The sequence below is a fragment of the Temnothorax longispinosus genome, chromosome 2 (genome assembly GCF_030848805.1).
Source record: "Temnothorax longispinosus isolate EJ_2023e chromosome 2, Tlon_JGU_v1, whole genome shotgun sequence".
In the NCBI taxonomy this organism is placed as follows: Eukaryota; Metazoa; Arthropoda; class Insecta; order Hymenoptera; family Formicidae; genus Temnothorax; species Temnothorax longispinosus.
The window spans coordinates 23,720,856-23,741,333 of record NC_092359.1 but is presented as its reverse complement, the minus strand read 5'-3'; the positions used below and the strand labels follow the sequence as shown (position 1 = coordinate 23,741,333).

At 40.6% G+C, this 20,478-nt stretch overlaps 1 protein-coding gene across 9 annotated transcripts in view; it reads left to right on the top strand.

Annotated features, from left to right (window-relative positions):
• Positions 1-20,478, top strand: part of M (zona pellucida domain-containing protein miniature) — a 308,803-nt gene that overhangs the window by 285,711 nt on the left and 2,614 nt on the right. For 6 of the 9 annotated variants that reach the window (XM_071797780.1, XM_071797778.1, XM_071797782.1 and 3 more), the window contains 6 exons: positions 13,586-13,668; positions 18,004-18,248; positions 18,555-18,748; positions 19,443-19,565; positions 19,649-19,863; positions 19,987-20,391. In XM_071797780.1, coding sequence (XP_071653881.1) covers positions 13,627-13,668; positions 18,004-18,248; positions 18,555-18,748; positions 19,443-19,565; positions 19,649-19,863; positions 19,987-20,391 — 1,224 coding nt within the window. In that variant the 5' untranslated portion in view covers positions 13,586-13,626. Of the gene's footprint in view, positions 1-1,888; positions 2,521-13,585; positions 13,669-14,525; positions 14,711-17,056; positions 17,202-18,003; positions 18,249-18,554; positions 18,749-19,442; positions 19,566-19,648; positions 19,864-19,986; positions 20,392-20,478 lie in introns of those variants that run through there. The other 3 variants (XM_071797786.1, XM_071797785.1, XM_071797787.1) reach the window with 3 other exon arrangements.

Here is a 20,478-nt window from a genome sequence, read left to right as displayed (position 1 = left end):
AGAAACAAGTTAATCGGAGAATCGGCCCTCAAATGATTATACATATACGCTCGCTCTATCGTATGCACGTTCCATTTTCTAATTATATATCTTTTTTTTAATTACACTATTTACCAAGCATTTTCATAAACAGCAGAAAATTCGCGAAAAACATTATGCCACGTTAAACAAGTTATGCTTAAAACTGGACTCGAATTCTTCTGGAAACTTACATGAGAAACGTCCGCAGCATCTCGCCATAGAGCATTCTACTCTCAGAAATGACGGTAGCAAAGACTAGGTAGCAAAGACTGGGTAACAAAGAGAGAAGTACTACCTTTTAGGGCAGTTAAGTGCACAACGCTTCAACTCGTATTTCGTTTCCTCGTCACTTCTCGATCCGTCTGTGGCCTCGCCTCAGATCAAATCGAATCAACCGTCGCGTTCTGCCCTGCCTCTCGCACGACGCGAGACGAGCGCGCTTATGTGGACGATCCCGCGATCCCGATTCTTCTTAGAACGCGCGAACTGGCAAGGGACCGCACCACGAGTTTTTAGCGCGATCATGAAAACGGAAACTGTTCCTTTTCTCTTTAGTTGTCAAGACACTTATCGCGAATAGCAACAAGCTGACCAAGCTGACCAAACTGAGTTAGCTAATAATGTTGTAATGCGTGATTATATCTAATGTGTAATTGAAGAAAAAGGAAAGCATAGTAAAAAAATATCAAATAAAGAAAAGGATGGAAAAGAATAAAAAAGAAAGGATGAAGATGTGAGAAAGATGAAATAATTATGATAAACGTGAGAAGGAAAGTGAGAAGTGGAAGTGGACAATTGGCTTATAAAATAATCCGAATTCGGAGAGACCAACGATAAAAAATAACATTAGTTGGTCAACTAACGTTAATAATAGTTTTGATTCGATAAATTTTAACTGCTCTTTATCTAATTTTCGAGGATATACTTGATGCCGATCGCGATAAACTACAATTGATCAGCAAGAAGCAACATGAATTCGTGAAAATTCTAATCTTTGATGGATGGTGGATGATGGTTGAACGGTTTACATTGAACGGTTATCAGGACATTTGTGCTTGTGTACGGAGCAACATGAGCTTCAAAGTTGAAACGTGATACAATGTGTTGAAGGAAGTTTTTTCTGGAATCTAGGACGCAAGCTCACTAAAATTTCTAAAGGATTATAAGGCAACAGGATCTTTCCGTCGTGTCTCTGACATGCACTCACACGTGATCTAATATCACACATTCGCGAAGGCACGCCGGCCGTTGAGCGAGGAAGATTCTCCAGAACGGAGCTGCGATTGATCGATTTTGAAGGGATCCGAAGAATGTCGACGAAACGACAGTGGCGTCGATGGCAGTGGCGTAGTTTTCGGTAAATGTGTCGAAGCTCGCGAAAGACGCGTTGGAGCAATGTCGTTGCCCTCTTCTGCTCGGTCTGCTCGGCTGTCCGGCTCCACCACCGCCATCGTCATCGCTATCGCTGCTACCACTTGCCGTTGCCGCCACCGTTGTCCAGTTCTTCCTCTTTCTCTGTCTTGAACGTCGCTTTTTCGCTGTCTCTTTCTCCTCTCTTTCTCTCTCTCTCTCTCTCTCTCTCTTTCTCTCTCTTTCTCTTTCTCTTTCTCTCGCGATACTGCCACCGTCGCCACTACCATCACCGTCGCTGCCGCCGCCGTCGCTACCTCTGCCGTCGCTACATCCGCCGCTACAGGTACGTACTATCCCTGTCCCCTCCGCGCGAGACCATCCTCTTATTCCCACTCCTGCGGAGCACCTGTCGTACCAGGGAGTTGGGCGGGTTAGGGGCGCTCGACGGAGGTAAGTAGACGGTAGGTTATCAGTCGGCGGAACATCTTCGTCGCGAACGGAAACGCGAGCTCCCTGGTGTGGTAACGCGCGTATAGGGAAGAAATCAAGAAACAAGAATCGGGTGTGGAAACATCAATATCTATCCCAGTTATATCTCTACTGCAAATCGCGGTTCCATTTTTATTTGCACGAAAAAGCAAAGTAGTTTAAAGAAAAAGATCGCTAGTGTTTTCTAGCTACTTGAAGAAACTAAAAGAATACCGAGAGCCTCAACATCCGTGTTAAGACACATTTCCGCGATAAGACACAGACACATTACGCGTCCACGACCGGTAAGTTGCAGTCGCACGATGACCGCGACCACGACCGCGCCAAGGTAAACGCTAGCAAGGAGGTCACGGCGCCGGTGAATTGTGTTAAGTGCGCCAAGCGACTTATTCAACGAGGTCTGCGAGGGATCTCGCCGTTAGTAGTGTACACGTCGGTGAACGACATACATCCGGCGACATAGCATCTTAACAATCGATATTGACGCAGCAAAAGAAACAATATTTAAACAAATACTACCTCCGACTAGTAAAGTTTCCGGATTAAGACGAAAGCGAAATAATAAGAGAATAAGAAAACTCTGCCGGGATGCTGCACGAGGAGCTATTGAGCTCCAGCTAACACGTGGCGATTACGCGCACACTCCACAGTTGCAAGGTGAGTCTTGCAACTATTGCGAACTCTCTGTTACTATTACTACTTGATTTATCTATCTTCTCTTTATGATATTTTTCTGTAGAATATTTGATAGAAATTGTCTTTACGTGCGTATTGATATATTTTCTTAGATTAAGTATAAAATTAAAAAATGACGTTAATGAGAGATAATAATAATTAGTCCCTGAAATAAATTTATAATGCATTACACGAATATTATATAATTATTTGATATAACGTCATTAAATGATGCACAGTACAGATATTGTTTTTCATGTGATATAGACGCGGTCTTTCAATGAATGTTAATCGAGTCTGATTAGCGCACGAAAAACATTACAATGCCTTCCAGCTATCTAAAAATTAATCGGGATTAATGCTGCTAATTTGTATCAAATGTGCAAGTAGCCTTAATATCATAAAGTGTATTCCTTTTGATATAAACGAGCAGGCATCGGAGAAACGAATTATCTGCGGTCCACACTTGCGTGATCTGCTTACCGATGTAAACGCGTGCGAATAGAATGACCGCGCCGAAACAACCGGGCGGATAAGGTTCTTGGATGAGGAAATTGAGAGGGGAGAGAATGTGGTCGGTCGACAGGGGGGCAAGGAGGCCTCACTAAATTTTCGTGCCGCCGCGCTGGTCCGGACGCAATGTGCCTGAGATCCCCACGTGCTTTTAAACCGCCCCTCTCTCTCTCTCTCTCTCACACACACACACACCACACACACACACGCGCGCGCACATCTCTTATCTCTTTTTAATTTATCCCTCTTTTACTTCATCTCCTTATGTTCGTTCATCTTTACCTCACTCTTTCGTTGGCCGCTTTTCTCTTCATTGCTTCTTTCTCTTGCACATATAGATAAAGACTTCGTTCCAGCGGATCATCGACTTCATTCTCCTCTCTACGCTCCTTTCTTTTTCCCTTTCTCTCTCTCTCTCTCTTCGCTGCCTCTACTTTCATCGGTCTTTATCCCTCTCCAGCCTCTTTGGAGTCAAACTGATCAGCCAACCGCTCTTTGCGAAGCCCCAAGCCCCAAGCCTCCAGACGGCCAAGAGTTAGCGCACGCATTCCGGTTAGCGGTCCGCCAAACGCATTGCCGTTACTGCTTCTTCAGCTACCGCCGTTGTTGCCCTCGTGTCTGTCGCCGTCGCGTCGTCTCACCATGAATGTCGGTCAACCCTTACTTTCTCGATGTAGAAGAAAATAGATTCAGTTGGTTGTATACATAGATCTCTGCACCTTTCATGATGAGAATCAACAATTAAAGAAGATTAGATTCGCAATGAATCAATTTTTTTACGAATAGAATGAGATAGCACATTAATTTAATCATTTCCTTCTATAATATACTTGTATGAAGTAACATATTTAAGTCACGATTTCTCCTAAATTACGAACAAATTAGATGTCACCTTCTATCGCGAAATCAATGGATTTGTGTGACTCGTTTTATGAACGCGTCTAATATGCTATTATGCGAATTCGCCCTGTGATCGAACACTACCGAGATATACACTACCGGCGCGCAAGTATACGTGAACCGGATCCGAATAAGCTGGCATGCATACGCATGTATCACGGATACGATTTGTGTGAGACAGAATTTCCGTGAATCACTTGATTGCGTGTATATACACGGCACCATTCGAAATTGTGTCAGATATTTTTGCATGCTATTCGCTATTCGTGTTTAAGAATAATGTCGTTCCGAAACAAATTAGTAGCGGATTGCACGCGTATACGATCTGATTTATCATTTTGAGGGATCTACATATAAAATATTTCATATGGCACATAATTTGACTTTGTCACATGCTTACGTATTGTAAATTATAGATAAAAGATTAAAACGTATCATCAAAGATACAAAAAAAATGGAAGGATTAGTACAACAATCTTTTGAAACCACAGCATCAATGTTGGGTATGTAGGCCAAGATTTTTATTTCTGGAATGGACTGCATTTATGTGCATACCAGCCTCGCCAAATTCACGGTTCGCACGGCGGGCGTTCTTTTCGAAAATTTGCATCGAAATAAGTCGCCGAACGTCCGTTTGCCCTCTCCGCCCATCGTTGGCGAGCAAAAGGAGTACACTAACGGTTTTCGAACAGGTGTCATCTCTTTTTTCCGCGCTTCATGAAATATTCACCAGGCATACGATTACGTTAGTACGGGCCGCACTAATCCATCCATCGACGACGTCGGGGCATTCAACTTCGCCGCATACGACTTGGAATCGCGCCCGACATAACTTTGCATTCGTTTGCCAATGTAATTCCTTGGCGAATTAACATTACCGTGTCACGACTTTATCTATTTATACGTTGAGACACCGGTACGTACCGTGGGAATAACGATTGTTTATATTTCCCCGATAATACCGACAACTATCACTCATTTACGAATGCTTAATTCAGAAAGACTTGTTTTATAAAAATTATGATTCTCTTGTAACTAGAGAATCAATAATCTTTCGTAAGGGTAACATAAAATATAGTGTTAATTATACGTTTTCCCATATTGATTAGAACAGACTTTACTTATTAAATATGATGTAATAATTTAATGTGCTAGTAAAAGATATTTTTTAATAATTTTTATCTATTTTCCATTAGCATTTTTTTTAAATGCTATATTATCAAAGCAATGTGTGGGGTTCTGTCTTTTGGATTTGAGTCCAGTGTTTATTGTCAAGAATCTTTTAGATCACTAAATTAAGATATTATCATATAAGCTTAACACACACACATTCTATATTAGAATATTTATGATAATGCTGTCAAAAGGCCAAATAAATATAGAAACCTAATAGATAATTGTAAACATCGAAAAAATTGTAATACAGCGCATGCAACACAATTTTATATAAATACTCGTGAGATCGAAATCGCAAGTTTTGAGGAATTTCTATTGATAAATTGGTATAATGTATGAGCTATAAGATACATTATGTCGGATGCGATGCAAATAATTGCGAAATCCTAACTGACTCGCGCAATTGTAATTTTAATTAATTCCCTATCGATGAGAAGATGCAACTATCCCTCGCAACCGTGATATACTATGAGATATAATCGGCAAAAGTCATCCATCAGCAACATACCAGAGCGAAAGAGAGACAGAAAGATTTATTTACAAGTGGTCATCGATAAAGCAATAATAACGCAGGTCGAAAATTAGGAAGATTTGCCTGATTTTTATTTATAACAAATAAAAAATGCTTAACAATGTCGTTGTGTCATTCAAAGAAATAATTAAATCGCTTTTTTTTATATTTACGTTTACGATAGGAAGTGCTCGTGGAAGTGCGTTTATCGCCGAGGTGTCGATAACTATACAGCTGCCAACAAGCACAGTTCTTACCCTGTATTTATCCATAATCGCATCGCGTGTGCACACGCGTGACGTGTCGTGCACACGCGTGCGTGTACACGTTCTCCTACACGCGCTATTTCGCATCGAGCAGACATTCCGCACGCGATAATTGTCCCCAGTCGTTTCCGTCGCAACGACGATCATTGAGTCGCATTAACCGTTAATGTTAACATAACCGATCTCGATCGCGGTGAATGGATCGTAAAGTCAATTACGCGCGCGGTTACGACTCGTGGACCGAATCCCAGCTCCGCGCGCCGCGCCGCGCCGCGCCGCGCCGCGCTGCATCGGCAAGCTCGTTTCGCTCCCGCATCCTTTTCGATTTGCCGAGTAATAAATTCCCGAGCACGTATGTACAACGCACAACGCACACAGCACTCACAGCAGCGAGGAAGAAAGGGCTGCGATTAAATCCGAAATAATATCCGAAGGGGTTATGACGCGCTCGAGCGAAACGGTAAATTTCAACGTATCTAGTGTCACTGGCCGATCAATGCGCGGTTAATTATCGCGTTTATATTTCGTAATAACTTTAATTGTGCCGTGCGCGCGAGCACGATACGATAGATACGAGATTTCTGTATTGTATCGTATACGTGTGTAATTTTATATGGATGAACTGTAGATGAGGTATAGGTATAACGGTACGAAACATAATCGAATCATATAAGAAATGAATTAATGATGCAATCTACTCTTTCATCAAATCGATACCGTGATACTTTCCTTTCTATTCTATTTTAACGAGAGACGCGATGTATTAATATATATATACGCAGGATACATTATCTATGAAATGAACGTACATATGTATAGATGTAAGATTGTTGCAACATCAGCGTGACGACGCTTGCGCTTATTATAATTCTTATAATGTAGTTTATCCAGATGAATTGTACCCCCCATTCTCCATTGTGTTCTACGATACCATCAAATCAAACACAAAAAAGGAAAGTGATGATTTTATACATCATATACATGCCATGAGAGTTAATACTTTGGAAGGTATACTCTGCAAACATTTCAAAGATAAATTAGACAATTCTTAAAGACGTAGTATGGGAGCTTTCCAGCAAGCGACACAAGTCGACATAAGTAGGTATCGTTTTATCTTTGTTACTCATTACCAAAAAAGAAAGATTATATTCGTTTATATTTAACACATTTATTTTTTTTAGAACAAATAATTAGGTGATAAAAAGAATATCTATGCGTTCAATATGCCGTTTGATGAATAGAAAAAAGAAAGTTTATTAAAGAGAGATAACGCGATTTCCGATAAAGAATTACTTCCGCGATAATATCATGTCGTACGGAAGTATCATGTAAATAGTACATATATTAGGTTGGAAATTTGACAGTCACATTTACCGTATATTACTTATTAATACTAGTCATTACCTCCGGCACTAAGCGGTACGTTTGTCGGTACGCAGTGCACGATCGTGTTCCGGAGAATTTATAAAGCTTATCGCTGTACGGTTGTCGAGTATTAAACGGCCAGAAGAAGAAGAGCCGAACCTGGTAACGCTATCTTGACCCTGTTCGCAGCGATGAATGTTTCGCCAAGTTCTTTTCGAACATGAATCTGCAATTAACACACACTCTTACACATTTCGCTTCGATCATCATTCCATATCACGTTTAACGTTTAACAAATATCGAATACGAAGATCGCAATCGATCCAAAATTATGGTCTTATAAAAGTACTCGATTTATGAGTTTATGTGAATTTAATTTAATGTATATGAACTTTCATAATTATGATCTTATACATACGTTTGACAATGAGAATATAATAGTGTAATATTGCATACCTTTTTATAGTCGTATACAGTTTACCGTGTCAAAGTTCGCCATTTCCCCTTTACCGTAAGATTTAATGGTACTAAATCCAAAATCCAAAAATGGAGGATAATTCTAAATAAATTGCGGATGTCGTCCGTCCGAATGGAAGAATGGAATCACGACTGCCACTCTGGGAAGGAATCGACTGGAATTCTAAAACGGTCGACGTGAGGTAGAGTCCTGTCGCATGTCGTCGCTCGAATACCATAAACGACGCGACGATCGATTTGATATTGCGATGCACGTACACGCAAAGACAAATCGTCGTATGCGCGTTCGCGCTAAGAAAGAAGAAGGTACCTACTGTTGATGATGCTGAAAAGAAAGAGCTGGCGCGAGGCTGATGTATTAAGTTAGTGCATCTGAGAACGATACCGTGAGAAATTGGTGCGGATCAGAAACCAATAACAATGCATTCAAAGAAAGATGTCAAACGCGCGTTAACTATCACCAAATGAATAATACCTAACATAGATATCGCTAAATATTGCTCTATGATAAAAATTAAATTTATATTTCTTGTACTAGCTTATATTAATAGCTATATACAAAGATATTTATTGATTTATGCTTGCTTGCTTGAAAAATGAATAAGTAGCTAATGTTTAGCTATAACGCGCGTAATCATAAATATAATTTCTCATATTAGTGCATGATCTTGCACACATGTGTAACTGACAGTGGTTGACGTTGAGGTCGACGTTGAAAGAAAAACTAAAAAAGAGACAACGCTGTCACATTAAAGCGTCCTGAAACGGTGCCGTGAGGGAATTATTAGCGTGGGATCTATCGCACACCGGCCCGAACGGGAAACACCGTTACGAAGACGCGTGTAATCCAGCCGGCCCGGTCGAAACATTCTAAGAATGTATTGTGTACAAATCTCTCTCCTATCCTCTCCTCTCTCTACCTCCAGCCATCTATCTCTACTAACAGGCGAATCGACAGGTGCTCATAATACAAATGTTTTGTCTTAACATTGCATATAAATTGCATTTGACTTTCGGAAATTCGAAAAAGTGGAAGATTCTAAATGTGCCTACTATGTATTTTTTTCATTGAAATTTCTCTTTCGCTGTTCATAGAAATGTTTTAAAGATCTGTTTAAATTGAAGATTGATATTTATTACAATTACTTAACCTACTATACACTTACTACTCGCTAATTAAGTGAGTGTGTAAACATAAACATCGAGATTAAGTGCTAGAAAACGATACCGAGGCGATGAGATCCTTGTATGTACTTGTGCGTCATATGCACTTGTACGAGTCGGTTATGCACAGCTAATTAATGCTTTCCGCCGACATGCTTGAGGCGGGCAAATCAAAAACACACCAAGTATTCATGGTACTCGTGTATCACGAAACAGCTCCTTGCTTCGATTAACCCTTCCATCATCAGGACCACCCGTTTTGGCCTGCTCTTCCTATTAACGTGTCGGCCGCGTAACTTTTCGTCGAACATCGCAAGCCCTTATTCTTTTTATACTCGTTAATAGTAAAGAGGGCATGTCCGCGCGCGCGCGATGTAACTGTAAAATAAAAATATTATTAAATAAGAATGGTAACACAAATCGCGATTGGGTTGGCACATATGACAACCCAATTGGAAATTATTACAACCAAGAATGTAAAAGCAGGCATATATGTAAGTGCTATTATTAATAAAATCACGAAAGTTTTAAAAGTCTATAAAAATTCTATTTTAGCCATATCACAAAAACTTTTATTAGATACTCTAGTCGAGGTCTATTGCTCGAGAAATCAGAATTGTTCATTATTGGTAAATTGTTCTAATAAAATGTGTGAAATAGTAAAATTTTTAAGGATTACGAACGATAAAATCCAATCCGTTAAAGTTCGCCTTTCAATATGTATAAACCATGCCATGCCATATAAATTGTATGTAGTTAATATCGCAGAACGAAATAAGAGTTTCCTAAGCATATAATGCATGATCGCGAATCTCGATCGGCTTCGCATGTATCAAGTATCTAAGCCGCCAACAACTTTCATGTGTTCGAATATAAATTCTTTGATTTCTTCTAAATCAAATTTAAAATCAAGTATTTATTACAAGTTCCTTTTTTATCTATTCTGGACATTCTTGAATCTTATATCGTTTCATTTGCATTTTCAAATCGTACGTTCGCAACGTTCTTATAATTGTTAATATTATGTAACTTTTTAACGATGGATATTTCAACGATTATGCTTCTCTTCTTTAATGTTAACGTAAAGGGAATATTTCTCGTACATCTCTATCCATTTGGTTTCACGATGCGTGTCGTCGAACGACCCTGCTGAGAATCGTTCCGGTACAACAATCGCGGAACGATAGTTCTTCGCCGGGAGCTACGAGTCATTAAACAGTCGGCGCTAATTGTTTGATATTCGCTAGAACATAAATCAAGATCGAAACGTGTAGACGTTAATCTGTTAGGACGCTGGTCAACCGCAGTAATTACATATTCGCAACAATCGCAACAACTCAAGCGTCACGAACAGATATTTGCAAATATATTATCGGCGCTTAAACATTGTCCGTATAATCCATGTTGTGCCACTTAAACGAGCAACATACTAGTTAACTCGATTTTAATTAAAGTCGTAATACATGCCTTCATCGCGGACTTAACGACCAGCTCTGTCTCTGCTTCCTTCTTTTAATTCATCTCCCACAGCCAGCGGGATTACAATTGACACCGTGACACTGCACGCTCCTTTTGAATTATGAGACTCCGAGCGAACGTCCTCTTTCAAGCAACAGCGCCAACTCTGAGATTTCTCTTGGGATAGGTTCAGACAGAATTTTCCTTAAAACTTTTTATTTACAGTAGTTAATCTTTCGCTTTGCCACATACACAAAGTTATTGTTTAATTGAAGAACCATTATTTTTTTTTATTTTATGATATACATATATAAAATAAAATTATATAATTTATTTTATTTTATTTTTATTAAAAATCTCTACAAGTATACATATATGTGTTTTAATTTGCCGTCGCATCTACCGTCTTTTGCGGGAAGATCAACTATAGACTTTTTGTTCCATGTGCATAAAAAATCATCTCTTTTGTCTCAGAGTCAAACATGGCAAATGATGGCTATGTCAATAGAAAGAAAAAAACGTTTATTCGTTCTCAATGGAATGACCGAAAAAAAGACAGAATTATAAGATTCACTGACGATCCACTAATTCATTCGGCCGGAACGTCTCACGCTCGTCAAAAACTTGACGTATAATTTGTTACTTAGGTGGACACACACAGGTGCGAGATGTTACTTGCAAGAGCAAAAGATTCGATCGCATCTTTATATTGCTGGGTACGCCGTTCGTCCAATAATCAGACAGTCTGAAGCGATCGCTGTCAATATTGGAACTGCAGTTAAGGGAGTATTGGTGCAGCGATGCGTTTAATCCAACAAAAACGATCGGCGGAGTTAACGAGCCGCGAACAGCCTTGAAATCGGTATTGGGTTTGCTCATGTTATCCCTGTCCTGTCGCGATGATCGTTATATATCGCTCATGCTCTCGCTGTAACCTTGAGATTTAATATGGAATGTCAGATGAATCCTTTTAAAACGTAGTTAAAACATTCTTTATTAGAGCACAATGTCTTTTTACAAAACTTGTAAAATACTGCTTTACATACAATAATTGCAAATACAGCCAACTACGGATATAGGAAAAGATTATCCATTGTTTCAATTAAAAATTAATATCACTTGTATCGTAAAATTGTTAATAAATTTCTTTGCAAATGGTTAATAATCCCAGTTACTCATCTTTTCTCTTCGCTAAAAGAATAAATCACCGCAAACGAACAGTTAGTAATCAACTGATTTATAATCATTAGCTTTTAATTTATTTTGATCGGATGATATGAGATATATATATATATATATATTAACCGGTTACCACCACATTGTTTCGAATAATAATACTAATTAAACTGCTTATAGTTTTACCGTATTGTTAGAGAAATCGAGGTAATATTACTCTTATAGATTCATGCATTAGCGACTTCTCGGTCGCTCACGGAGACGATGAGCTACGACTATTAAGTAGAACGGACAACGAGAAAGCATAATCTGTCTGCATGCTTCTTCTTACTTTTTGTTTCTTATACAAAACAAAAAAGTATATCGTATACAGCAGGATCCAAAATATTGTAAACCACAATTGCAAAGATTATTATCTTGAAATTTTTCTATAATAAACTTCCGGAACAGCATTCTTATTATGAAAGAATAATAAAAATTATAACGAAGAAACTGGGATTTGGACATGATTGGATTTTGATTGCAGCGATTAACAACTGTGTAAACACGTGAATGGCGTGTAAAGCAAGGGATTGGTATGCTACTGTCACTCTGTGCGTGACGTTGATATTTCCTATTCATAAACTACGGTTATCTCTCCGTGTCCATTGCAATCGCGACCGCGATTACACAGCAATATTCTCGATAGCGAAACGCGTTCACTATCCCACGTCGCATACCGCATCTGTTATCTACGGGTCAATTACATAGACTGCGTCTTTTGTGCTGATGTACCGTTATAATGGCTAGCATCCCTCGATAACAGCATTATTCCGATAACCGTAAAAATTCGCTATGAAAAAACAAAAAAGTTCTATTAAACGGACTACCTATTTCATCAAAGAACTGAAAGATTTCACAAATGTATAGCGACGAGTTTCTATCCCTCTTTTCGTATTACGTTGCTACTGACTCTTAAAGTCAAATTTCTTTTTCACAAAATTTTCTCAAAATTTTCTCAAAATCTAGATATTCATAATCTATTGCACTTGATTGTGTCGAGAAGTATTCATATTTTTTTTTCCTGCATTTTTCAGAAGAAAACGAATATAACGTCTCCTAAAAACATTACTAGAATTCCTGATTTTCTCCAAAATGTTAAAAAGAAATAAAGATCGAAGATGCTTACACAAATTTTTAAACGCGTTTAAAATTACAGGTTAACAATTAGTGACAACATTAATGCATGTATCGTTCGGCTTTTTCGACTTTTACACGGTAGCTTATGTCGTATCTTATCCGTGTCGCTAATTATTACCGTATCAGCGCAAATGGATGCACATGAATCACATTGCGTGACACAATGCTAGATATTCATCGTATCCGTCATTTTCAGGTCGATTGCGCAAGCCGTACGTTAGGATTAAGCTATCTTTACAAATATATGTACTGTTATAACTATTAATATCGATTTTCACCGGTTGTATTATTATATATCGTCGCGGTAATCTTGAAATTGATTTAAAGCGATAACAAAATATGAAAGACGCCACATGTGTGTGGCAAGGCAAAGCCGTGAAGGTTTAGTACCTACTATTTCAATTGATGTATATATATTTATATATAAAATACATTTTCGTTCACTATCTGGGAATGCTCTACATTCACACATGTATATAGGTACTGTAGGCAGGCAATATCACTATTTTATTGTTTGCTCTAATTTTTTACAAGAGATTATTGCTATTTCCTTGCAATTTTGCGGCATACCGCGTTATCCTAATTTTCACAAACGCTTACATATTTCATATTTGAAACTCCATAATCATGATTTCTCCCGGCAAATCAATTTTGCGCTCGAGACCTCCTTGGGATTCGAAGCGCAACCTGGCAGACGGTGCCCGGTTAATTTGCTCGCTAGACCATGGTGGTCGGATAAATTAAAATAGATCCGGTTTCAAGTGTAGGATCGCGCGCCGGCCGCGGCCGCGGCGTAACAATTCGCGCACAACAGTGAAATTAATGCGGACTAATGCGAGCCAGTGCGTTTTTGTCTTTGCAGGGCAGGACGGTGTTTCGTCGTGAGAGGCTGGGACCTCCAGGATGCCAGGGGTGTGGAAGTTGCTACGTACGCTGATCTATATGGTGAGTGTACAGCGCCGATTTGCAAATTGGACAAACGCCAACGGATAACGATCACGTACTTGCGAACATTGATATGATTTCAACTTTTCGATTTTGAATTAGTGCCAAGCTAACGTCCTCTCTTTTGTGAACCAAGTAGATGATATATCATCTAACGTTATTCTGATTTTTAAGCGACGCCGACGTGTCAAAGATTAATGTAACGTTTTAAACGTTTAATACGGTTTAATTGAAAATATCTATCTGCAATACCAGTTCTGCACAATTCTGTACAATTGTTCAGATAGAAGCGATACTAAATAATCGCGAAGCGACGCTTCCGGCGAAGTGTCATGAGAGGCCTTATTCGTCCTCAATTGGAGAGGTTCATTAGCGCGGAGTTATCGACGTTGAAAGATGAAACATCAGATTCGCTGTCTTAATAACGCGCAATGAGCAGCGAGCGAGCGAGCGAGCGAGCAGCGCTAAGAGGGACAGGGGCACAAACAGCGGTGTATCGACTAGCGAGGTCGGCATGGCATTACACACGAGACTCGTAACTCGTGACTTGCGTTTCGTCCCGCGCGTCTTCTAGCGGTTTTCTTTTGTCGGTCAATTAGGCCCTAGAGCCGTGCGCACTGGCGAGTCTGGCGACCGGCCGCGCCGATTCCGATAATGGACCGTAATTTCAAGTGTGTTTAGCCAATGGCTCTACGCCATTAGCGCCGTAGTCGCCGTAGATCCTATAATAATTAATGAATAACGGTTTCATGCGCGGACCAAACTACTCCCAAAGTTACTCGTTCGCGTAATAGTCGTTTGACCGCCTAATAACCGGGATACCGTTTTAGCAAGGACCGAGGACCGCGCAGGAGATAAAGAGGCTCGTCGTTTCCGCGGGCGCGGGAGCGACCGACTCTGACCTGACCGGCGCGGCGGGAATTCGCGTTTCCATTTACAAGATGACAATGCGATGACGCGGCGGGAGCCGCCGCCGCCGCCGCCGCCGCCGCCGCCGCCGCCGCCGCGACAGCTTGCAAGCGGATATTCATGCCTACTCTAGGTACCGTTACCCCGTCTTGAAACCCCCTCTCCACCCGGTCCCATTCCCCTCATTCCTTCTCACGTTATTCAGAACTCCACGTGAAGCCTATCGTATATAGACGGTACCGTGCGGCGAAACATATATCTCCGCGCGTGGCCTTGCAAAATAGGCGCGTCTCGCCTATAAATGTCGACGATAAGTGCGTATATCAGATCGCTAGACGTGCTTGTGATGTAGATCAAAGCAGACGAGATTAAAATCAGGGAATACTATCGCGATCTACAATTTAAGAAAGAGCGAATGGTAAAATCGAATGTTAAACCGTGTAAATTTGCGAAGTAGACACAGTTGGTAGTAGCCAATACCGACGTACGAACCATTGTATACAACTGCACTCCGTGGTCCACGAGCAAGTTATCGAAGATACGCCAGTAATTCGGTACGGAGATTTTACCACTGATTACATTACTAATACGTAATACGAATCCCTGAAGGATTGAGGAAGGTCAGTAAAATCGGCCATAAAACTCTCTCCATTCGTATTCGCGTCGACCTCAATCCTCCGTCTTACGATCGGCACACGCGAGCACGCGGCACCGAGGCAGCTATTTCCGCTGTCACGAGTACAATTGACTATTCGCAGACGGGCATTAGTATTCGAACGCCACCGGTGCCGCGATGGGAAACTCACCTACCAATGTGCCTCACGTTCGAGTACCTTGGAATACCGATGCGCACGAGGTCATAACCAAGTCTCGAGAAGTCATAAACCACATCTTTTACTCCTGCCTCCGGCGCGGCGCGGCGGCAGTGCCCACGTGCTATATATAATATGAATATTATTTGTCATTTTTTCCAAGATCGTCTAAAAGAGAGAGAGAACATGCAATGCCAGCAATAAAGTAACAAAGATCTTATTCTTTTTAAAGGTACGTACGGTGGTAAGTTATTGACGACAAAATGTCAATTTCCATATCTTGGCAAATCATCGGGATAGCGAATAGAAAGATACTCGCGGGGGTAGTTGATTCTGACGATAAGTCAATGGTCGTATACATCGCGACGCGGCGCGATGCCGCGCGATGCCGCAGCGCAACGCACTCGACAAAAAGGGTACGCGCCGTGTATACCCGCGTCTGCCAGGTGCGTAATCATTTCTAATGAAACGTTGTCATTTAACAGTGCGATTGTAAGAGCGTAGAAACGTGTTTTCACTTGCGCGAAAAACGGCGACCGTTAAAGCAGCGGTAAAGACGCTTCTCCCGTTACGGCGATACCGCACTCGCTCGTTCACGTAGCGTCTAGGACCTAAGATTTTCTAAGGCCACGACCAAAAGCGCATGTGTATAGCATCCCTTAATTACCAGAACCAGAAGCGTTTGGAACAAAGGCACTCCTAACGTTCCATGGACAATCGATGGCGCATCACGATTATTTATCCGCGCTAGGGTGGTAGATGCATGTGGTAGTAGTATAAATTCGCGGTATCGACCGTCGCGTCGTTTAAGGATGGGACGATACCGACAAAAGCTGTAATATTACACAATATAAGTAAACTTTCGTTTACTTACATGTAAAAATAGAGAAGTTTTATAAACTATTTCAATGCAATTGTAACGCAAGCAAGTTCTGAGAAGCAGAATCTAGTTCAGGTTTAATAGACCAGACATATTGATTTACTTATAAAGTTTCATTACAATAGTAATACTATACAAATAAATCTTGACAAAGTACACATAGCCCGAAAGATACATACACCCTTAGATTTATTAGGGTAATAATTCTTTACAAAACGAGATTGCAATCCGCAATCCGCGGTTAATAATTTACATTTACAAACTTTGCGTTTACTTTTGCCGCACGTCCTTTATTTTAAAAATTATTAATAAACAAGTTAATTTATACATAAAATAACTGTGTTGGTGTATTATATCTCTTTTTGCTTTTTTATTTTTTATTATTCTTAATTATTATAACTTTTATTCCAGAATTGAATAAAATGTGTTCTCAGAACGTCTTTGAAAATACACGGCCAATGGAGTCGTGTCATTAATTGATAATAGTGTCGTGTTATTAAAGTAATAAATAGCAAAAGTGATGATAAATTTAATTATCGTAATCGAGCGTCCCCGAACCGCTCATTAGATTCAAGATTCAGTTCATTAGATATCGCCGTGAAAACCAGTCAGGCGCCCGCGCCGCAACCAAAACAGCATCATCGTTGCTAACACTTTTGTAATCTCGCTAAACATTGCTTTACACGCCAATAAAATAATGGCACTTGTAGTTATCTGCGTTTAGTAGAGGAAGTAAGCGAAAATACGAGCTAAAAGGCTAATGTGTGTCATGATTAATTTGAAATAGACGTGCCGCGCGATCCAGCGCGATGCTGCTCTTGTCGCGGCTCAGCGCGGCTCGTGCCTCGTGCCTCGTGATTACCTCGTATACCAGCATTAACGGCGAGGCAAGAAGTATACGCGGGATTGTCAGTTCCGATTGAGCGTGAGAGGTATTTATGACTAAATCGTATGGATTATCTTGGGTCTAATGGACGGGCGGAGCGAAAATACACGGGTACTTAAGTTTTCATTACAATCCCATCTTCGTAGGAAACCTCTTTAAACGCACTGCGCGCAAAAAAGAACTCGTTGCGAGGTAACGAACTTGATTTATAGCTAATAATTTCCAACGTGGACGTATTAAGGACGATGTTTCAATTAAACTGAACTGAAAACTTGTCTCTCATCTCTTGGAATAGTTTTATACAATATAACAATATGTATAGAGATAAATAATCGATCTACTTATTGACTTGAATTTATCAAGTATTTCTTTTAATTACTGATAAAGATGGACTAGAAGAAAACATCGGGTTAGGGTTTATTAAGTTGTAAAAATTAAAAATACATTTACGTGTAAAATGAAATTATGTAAAACCATTTCAGCTTATCATCTTATTCGTCATGTACGCAAGGTATCTCAGTTGAATATTTTTGCCTGCAGATATCAAATAATCAAAAGATCTTGGTGTACTTTCCGACTCAGTGACCTTTTTGTGAACTTTACCGCAAAGTAATTTTCTTGTACCGCGAGGAAAGTAGGATCGACAACCGATTCTTACCGTTTTACGTGCGTAACTTTGAAGCCACGAGCCATGTAAATACATCATGCATACGGTGTCGGACAATGAGCAGGAAGCGAAGGGATAGCAGAAATAGAGAATGAGAGAGAGAGAGAGAGAGAGAGAGAGAGAGAGGAGGAAGGTCACGCGGGTTCAAAGAAGAAGCGTACAATATTCTTTAAATGTGCAGGTGGTTGGCTTGAGGAGCGTCAGTAGCAACAGCGACATTTGGCCGCTGGAGAGGCCAGAGGGCATGCCGGCCATCCAGTCTTTGGAAGTGATGTGCGGAAAAGATCATATGGACGTCCACCTCTCATTCTCGCAACCCTTCGAAGGCATCGTCTCGTCCAAAGGCCAACACGCGGACCCACGTTGCATCTACGTTCCACCGTCCACCGGACAAACGTTCTTTTCCTTTCGGATAGCTTACGCGAGGTAAGTGCGTGAAATCAAAAGAAAAATATACCTGTATAGCATATATGTATAGCATAGATAGTCGAATGTAACTTTCGACGTATCATCAAAGAAATTTCATCTACTCTAGCCTCTTGCTTTCGCGCATTTTTTCGCATTTTGTCACATTTTATCGTAGAGCTTACAACACGAAAATATCAAGACACAATTTTATTTAGTTAATCACTTTTCGCCAACTTTGTTAAAATTATAATATACATATATATTATAAGAACTGTAGAAAACGTATTGCACATTATTTTATATATTTTTTTTATTTTACTCCAGATGCGGTACGAAACCGGACATGCACGGACAATTTTACGAGAATACCGTGGTGGTCCAGTACGATAAAGATTTACTCGAAGTTTGGGACGAGGCTAAACGACTGCGTTGCGAGTGGTTTAACGATTATGAAAAGACCGCATCGAAGCCACCGATGGTTATCGCGGACCTCGACGTGATACAGTTGGATTTTAGAGGTACACCTCAGTTCTCACGATTATACTTTTATCAAATATTTACCATTTCTTAATGGAGACACTATCAAAAGTATCGAAACTACCACGCGACACATCCGCGCGCACGAGAAATTCTCCTTCGATTGCCATCTGTTGCTGTAATGTAAACAATCTTAAACAGCAAATAGAATCATGTCCTCTCGAAGACTTTCAAGTTTTTCTGAAATTATCGCGGTTAAATATCCGAGTAAATGCGCAACGCAGGTATTTTCCACGATGGTAATTTTCTGTTAAAGCGGCACGTATGAATACTTGGCTTTTGAACGTGCGTTACGAGGGATAGATAGCGGTACATTTGATGCGCGCAAACATATCATACGAGATACACTGCAACTCGTGCACCCGTTTGCGGTTGGCCGCAGGTGAAACCACAGTGACATGAGTTAATTTCAGTTTATATAACATATATAAACTGCGATCGTGGCACCGCGCCGAAATACATATACAGAGAATACTCTGAAGAACAATTATATCGCTAAATTAACTAATATCGCGCTTTTTTCCGTTGGAATAAATATAAACGCGACCACTTTCAAAAACGTGGTGATATGTAGCTATTACCGCCGGTATTATGCTATTACGCTATTTTTGGATATCTCTTTTCGTCATGAATAACGTTGTACACCCATATTATACATCGCTGTTCCATTCGTAGGTGACAACGTGGACTGCTGGATGGAAATTCAGCACGGCAAGGGTCCATGGGCGCCCCCCGTGTCCGGTATCGTGCCGCTCGGCTCCACTCTTACTCTGGTCGTCGCCATAAACGATTATCGAGGTAACGAGCTCTCCAGATACACGAAACTTTCCGGGCGATCGCACGGGCGCTAACGTAATTTTCTGTTATTTAACCGAGCACAGGTGAGTTCGACATGCGGGTCAAGTCGTGCGTGGCTTCGGACGGCGGCGGTCACACGATACAGCTCAGCGACGAGTTCGGATGCGTGCTAAGACCGAAGATGATCAGCCGGTTCTTGAAGGCGCGCGGCTCCGACGACCGCGCGACCGTCATTACATACGCCTTCTTCCACGCGTTTAAATTCCCAGACGCGTTAAGCGTTCATATCAAATGCAAGGTAATAAATGTAATAATTTGATGATTTTCAAACCAAACTTGATTATTTACAATATAATATTTACAATCTACCTTCCGGGTTTTCTTTGACAAATTTGCTTATATAAAAATTCGTATAAAAAAGGTGGAAATATGTCGGCACGGTTGCCTGGATCATTGCCAATTGAGCGGTTCCGTAGCTCACTATATTCAAGAAAGAAAGGATCAAATACGACCACAGTATATAGAGAGCACGGCAGCCTCTAGCCTCTCCAATGACAACGATAACAGTAGCGCGGATAAAGACAACGAAGATGCGGATGGCAATGTGGAGCAAGGAGGTGGTTCTCTGTACGACGATGTCATCCAGAATGGCGATGAAATGACGTCGATCGGTGGACATTTCCTGGATGTTGAAAAGTCGATTCCAAAAGCGCAGGCACAGACGAGTAACCGACGAGTACCGTCGACTGTGCCGAGTACTGAGACTGAAACGCAACACCACAGCGAGGTTCAGCCGGATGATGTCGATTTATCGAAACCATTTATGGTAAATATAAAACTTACTGTAAAACTTTCTCTTAATCGGTATAAACAACGTCGCGAAATCGGTATAAATAACGTCGCCGCTTCTCTT